Genomic DNA, 6,000 nt, shown 5'->3' with positions numbered 1-6,000 from the left:
GTGCTCTGCTGAGATCCCAGTGTGTGGGTCCCACAGAGACCTGAAATATGTGGGATGATGCTCAGCCCCTGCCTGGGCCACTGACCGGTCATATCTGCTCTGCCCCATTCCTGTCTGAAAGGCATAGCCCAACCCCAGGAGGGTAGTGCTCCAGATTTATATATGGCAAGGAAACCTTAATGAGAGCCTGTCTCTGGGAGAGTCAGCAGGAAGCCATGGACTGGCTTTGAGGGCTGGTCCACAGCAATGGTGAGTCATTTGAAGATGCAGCATGCCTGTGGCATTATGGTCTCTGAACACCAACCTGTAATTGTCCTGAGGCTCAAAGAACAGGAGTTTACTGAGCTTGCTGAGCTTCCCTGGAAGAAGAGGATGGAAACGCCTCTGTGCAGCAGCTGCCTGGCCTACCTAAATAGAAACACAATTCATTTTCCTCCCGCTATGCACCACAGGACATCATGGACCTTATAATGTAGTTTTCCACACATCCAGGAATAAATGAGCCAGGTGTGAAGATATGAAGAGGTCTCTAATTTCCTGGTAGCTGAAGTGATGTTTTAAAGGCTAAAAAGAGAACTCCTGGAGACAAAATCTCAGGAAATCTGCTTGAAAAGAAAAGGGAATCAATTAACATAAGGGAACATCTTGAAATTTCCAGTAAAGAAAACAACAGATGGCTGGTGTGGAAGTCCTAGGCACCACATGTCTGTGCTTTTCCACTGTACATGGTGCATACTACTTGTACTGCTTGCAGTTACCTGAGCAACCTCTTCCTCCTGCATCCCAAGCTGGAAGGAACAATCCCAGTTATCTGTGCTCAGCAGGCAAAGTCCAACACTGCCAGACATGGTACACCTGAGGCCTGAGGAGCCAGCAGGGAGAGAAGACTGGATTAACACAAACTGCTCACGGCATGCAGCCACCTATCCCACCAAGATTCTGGAAGGCAGCAGTGGCCTATAGGAAATACCTCCTTCCCACTGAGAAGGTCCCTGCACCATTTTAGTGCTGAGTGGTTTCTGGAGAGGAAAGGATTCTAAACCTAAATTTGAGCATCTTTGTGACAAAAGAGGTATTCTGTGAAAAGATTTCCCCTTGGCTCTCACCCTCTCGAACTGATTTCATGTTATAAGGCCAAAAATATCCTTCCATCTGCACAGAGACCAACATACCTGGTGCAGTATTTACAAACTCTGCTGGTCTGATTATTTAGTGATTTCTTCCCATGAACATTCTCTCACCACAAGTCCAAGCTGACTCTGAGTGAGGTAAAACAAATATATTCTTTTCAGCATTTTCTTTTCCTGGAGAATCCAATCTGCTTTCAAGACTTGTTACAACACTGACGAACTCCTTCTTGCTTTTTCACTTATTGCTGTCAATACCTATGGGTATTTAATTTTACTGAAAGATCTCACTGAAAGCACATTTTTACCAACCTCCAGTATCAGTATGAAGGTCAGAGCAGGCAATGCTCTCCTTTCTACTGCCTTTGCAAGATAGAGTCTGTATGTACCATGCTCTCCTACTTTAATGAATAACATGTTTGCAAGAAAGACTTGATGGTAAATCAAGCCTGACTGCCCAAAATCAGCAGATTTCAAGCTCATTTAACTGGGAACTCCTGATATGGGAAAAGAGCTGGCCAAAATCATCATTTTTGCAGCCCTTGCCATATTTCCAGTCGTGAGATTAAAAAATCTACCAGATATCTGCTGAAGTATTGGAGCCAGAGAATGTTCTTTGCACATGACTGCTTTGAGAATACGGCAGGGGTTATATTAATCCAGAATCAATGACTTCCAAACTATTTTATTTTCTTCCTCTGTATAGCAGATGTTCACAAAGCCATCTAGTGCCATTCCTTGCTAAAGCATGAAGAGGCAAATAATCTACTAAAAGAAGCCCTGTAGTAGCTAGCCAGATCAATTGCATAAACCAAATTGTGACTATGACCCTCTTGAACTGAAACATAATTGCAAAAGCATTGCAGAAGTGTGAAATAGGAGAGGTCTTTTAACACTTATTTTTGTGTGTGAAGTCAGCTGCTATGAGAGTACCGAAGTAACACCAGCTTTAGAGAGCTTTAGCTCTCCACCACTTTTGTCTCCTTGCCATATCTTCCTCTGCAAATTTAAATGCTTGGGACCCTGTCTCAGATTTTTCCTTGGTTTGCTTGCTTGCGTCTTTCTTTGAAATGTTACTGCACTGGGCTTTCACTCTTTCAGGTTTCTGCGGGGTCTATAGCAGAAAGTGTCAAGGACAGAGTGGTTGATTCCAGACTGCAAGTGTATGTCACCCGACCTGGCCTCTTCACTTGTCTTGCCACAAACAAGCACAGCAAAACCTTTGGAGCCGCAAAAGCAGCAGCAACCATCAGCATTTCAGGTATGCAGGGAAAGAAGAGGCCATTAATTTTTTTAGCCTTTCCTGCTGGGTAAGAGGAAAGGGGTGTGGAGTACTCTAGAGGAAGAAGGAAAGCCTTGGAGAGCTTATACTGTGCAGGGGCCTAAATTTGAGTGCAAGTACATCCTCCACCAGGCTATTTCCTCATATACTCTTACACTTTGGAGACTGGCATAGCTGTCATTTCCTGAATGTTTGATGCTGTCTTGTACTTTGTGTCCCAGAAGCACATTTGGTAAGTTCATCCATGTGGAGGAAGTTGTGGCCATGACCCAGAGTTGGTATCATCTAACAGCAAAGTGAAAATAGCTTCAAACAGTTCAGCTTCACAAGGGGTTGGGATCCAGAAAGCAGGGTGGTTGCTGTCAGAGTAGTACCCTGCCCTGCCTGGAGCTATCTCTTTTCTCAGGGACACCTCCCAAGTGTGAGAATGGATTACCAAAGAGGAGAAATACCTTTGTCAGAGCTAACAAACACCATTTATCATACAGAGAGAAAGGTGGCAACTTGTTCCACCCCTCTTTGGACAGGCAGGAGGATTTAGTTAGAGGAAAGAGGAATCACATAGGACATTAGGATGGTAGTCGTGGTCCTGCTTTTAACCAGTCAGGTACTTATTCATCTCTCAGTTCCTTAGCTTCTGCTTTCTTGAGAAAATAATCATGCCCTTTCTTACACGGGGCATTGAAACCCAGCAGGAAAATCTGCCCCATAAGGTGCTTAGTGCATGGTGATGTATTTCCCATCCCCAATTCTGCTTTTAGCCCAGGTAAGTCTGTGTCCTACAAATGCAATGGAGCGAACAGGTACTTTGAGCTGGTGGAAGTTGTACTCCTCCAGGCTGTGTGTGCTCAGCAGGAGGAGAACACCTCCCTAGACCTGAGCAGGAGCCTGCCTTGGCCTTGCCTCAGCTCACACAGCTCCCAGGACAGAGGTGCCCTGGCACTCGGCTGATGCTCAGTGCCTCCTCCCTGTGCTGCCACTGCCCAACTCTCTGTGGCACTGCAAGCTGGGGCCACTGCTGTGTGCCACTGCAGCATCTCCAGCCCTGGCTTCTCCTGCTTGTTACAGCTGCTGCCTGAAGTCATGGATATCGACGTGGCTTAAGCAGGGCATGCTACCTGCTGGTTACAATAGGGCCCAAGGGATCAGAATAAAAGTGTGGGTTTATGGTACAAGAGTCCACTCCAGCTGGCACTGCCATCAGAAATCCACTTCCTTCTCCTCATTCTTTCTCACTTAAAAATGTTCATTGTTGGCCAAATTTTCTTCCCCACGAGAAGATACAAAAAAAGGAACGGAATTTAGGTGCATTTTTTTTCATACAGCTTACAGTTGTCAGACACATTTCCTAGCATGGAAATCTTGACTTATGCATCTCAGAGGGAACAATGAAGTGTCACTGATGTATTTTCCATTTCTTCTTTCTCCTGGATCATCACAATTCCTGGATCTGGTGCCTCTTGGCAGAATGGAGGTAAGAACAACTTTCTGTGGTTTTGTGAAGGCTCTTTCTGGGCTGGGGAGAGGAAGAATGATGAACCAAGAGGGTTGGTTAATTTGGCTTAAATGAAGGGGTAGGGTTTCTACATGCAACTGTGCAGATGAGATTCACCCAAAGGGATCACTGAGCTCCTTTACAGAGGTGTAATTGGAGACTAAGCTTGGGTAGATAATGATGGTTTTGAGTCAAGCCAGCAGTAAGGGTGTTTGAAATATGGTAGTGGGGAGAATATTCTGAGGGAAATTCTATTCAGTTACAGATCTACAGTTTCTCTTGATCTTATAAATTTTCATGGCAAAGCTTAATGCATGTTAAATTCCTGCCTGTTCATGGTTAATAAAAGTATTTTGGTTTTGTACTCACCAGATTAGGGCAAGAGAAGGTTATATTTGTTCCAAGCAGAATTATGGATGAGTGGAACCACTTACCACTTACATGTAATGAGAAATGAACTTCTGCTTAGTAATTTTTGCAGGAGTGAACAATTTAGCTGGCTCTTTCTCTTTAGAATCCTTCCGTGCTTCTACCTGCTGCACTGGCTGATCAGTCTGGAAGGAAAATTAGAATGTTAGCCTGGGAGAAGTTCTGGGAGCTTCTTGCTGTCATAGAAAAGAGCAGAGCCTGGGAAAGTCTGAGCAAATGGCTTTGCCACTCTGCTGACACAGACACCCTGAAAAAGCTCCCTGCTTTTGCTCCTGAGGCACAGGAAGGATGTAACTTTCAGATTAAGCACAATGAGAATCATCAGGAAAGTGTAAATAACATGACCCCTGCCATGCCAAGAACAGTTCTAGCAGGGTGCTGGGATCAGTGCATTGCTTCAGGGAAACCTGCTGTGTGCTGGGGAGATGTCATGGGCTGTGAGACTAGTGCAGCATGCTGGGGGACTCCTATGTCACGTGAAAGTGTGTCCACGGAGCCTGGGATGATGCAGTGTCAGAAAATCACTGACATTTTGGTAAACCTCAAGAGATTGGTGCCCTCCTGTATTTTTTATCCAATGTGACACAGAAAAAATATTAAAGAAAAAATTTGCATGGAGCCCAAAATATAGCAGCTAAAACAGGGCCAGGGAGTGTCATCTGCAGAGAGCAGCATTTAAAGAACAGAAATGTGAGCATCCTGTGTAATTCCTTGTCAATGTACCTCCAGCTTTCTGAAGAAAAAACAGCAAGAAACCCCAGAGTTAACAATGGGTGATTATTTGGACAGGGGAAAGAAATAAAAGGCAAAGATACAAATAGCTCTGTTGACTGCTCCAAATGGTTGGCGTGTTGTGAATTGAACTCTCTGACCCCAGTTACACTGACCAAATGAGCAGTGGGGACAGCTGCACCCAGCCCTCCTCCCTGCCCTGATTTGGCCATTCCCCACACACAGGGAGTCTGTTCTCCCAGCTGGCTCCCACACCAAGGACACTGCATCCCATGGGCTGCCTAGGCAGAGGGCACCTCCTCTCCCAAAGACCTTGCTGCTGCTGGGTGACCGTGGGAGCTACTGGAAGCAAAGCTGACCTGTGCATTGTCCTTACCCTGCTGCTTCCTTTTGATGGCCACAGGGAGGAAGGGAGGGAGGGAGAGATCTCCTTCTAGATGCAAATAACATAGGAAAGATACATGAATGGCCCTCAAAGAAGATGCCCTACTGTGATTTTTATTGCTCCTGCATAGTTCTGTCTCCATGCTATGGGGCAGGATTTTGCAAAATGGGAGCTGTGCTGAAGAAAGAAGATGCACATTGTAGAGAAACACCAGGAAGAAAAACACAAAGACTTGTGCCTTCTTCTTCTCTGAGTCCCCCAGCTAAAGGTGTGGAAGATGGGCAGGGTCAGGAGTGGTGCAGGAACTGAGGGAGGGCAGGCAGGAGCTTGGTTTTGATCTTGTGAAAACTCCCTGGCATGTGATGGGTTGAACTTACCTGACTCCTGCTCATCAAATCTATCTTAAATTAAACTAATTCTTGTTAGACAGCAGAGCAAAAATATCTCAGTTCTGCAGCAAGCAGCACGGCTGATCCCCACTGCAGGGAAGCAGGAAAGTATAATCTTTTCCCATTAGAGCCTAGGGATAGGATGAGGGGCCATGCTAGGT

The 6,000-nt window shown here is 45.5% G+C and overlaps 1 protein-coding gene across 1 annotated transcript in view; it reads left to right on the top strand.

Moving 5' to 3' along the window:
• The window catches only part of MUSK (muscle associated receptor tyrosine kinase), a 58,593-nt gene that overhangs the window by 28,161 nt on the left and 24,432 nt on the right, over positions 1-6,000 (top strand). The window contains exons 8-9 of the mRNA XM_033511386.1: positions 2,229-2,388; positions 3,877-3,883. Coding sequence (XP_033367277.1) covers positions 2,229-2,388; positions 3,877-3,883 — 167 coding nt within the window. The remainder of the gene's footprint in view (positions 1-2,228; positions 2,389-3,876; positions 3,884-6,000) is intronic.

The sequence above is a fragment of the Parus major genome, chromosome Z (genome assembly GCF_001522545.3).
Source record: "Parus major isolate Abel chromosome Z, Parus_major1.1, whole genome shotgun sequence".
Taxonomy (NCBI): Eukaryota; Metazoa; Chordata; class Aves; order Passeriformes; family Paridae; genus Parus; species Parus major.
Note: the sequence above shows the minus strand (reverse complement) of the source record. Positions and strands in the feature narration are given on the sequence as shown.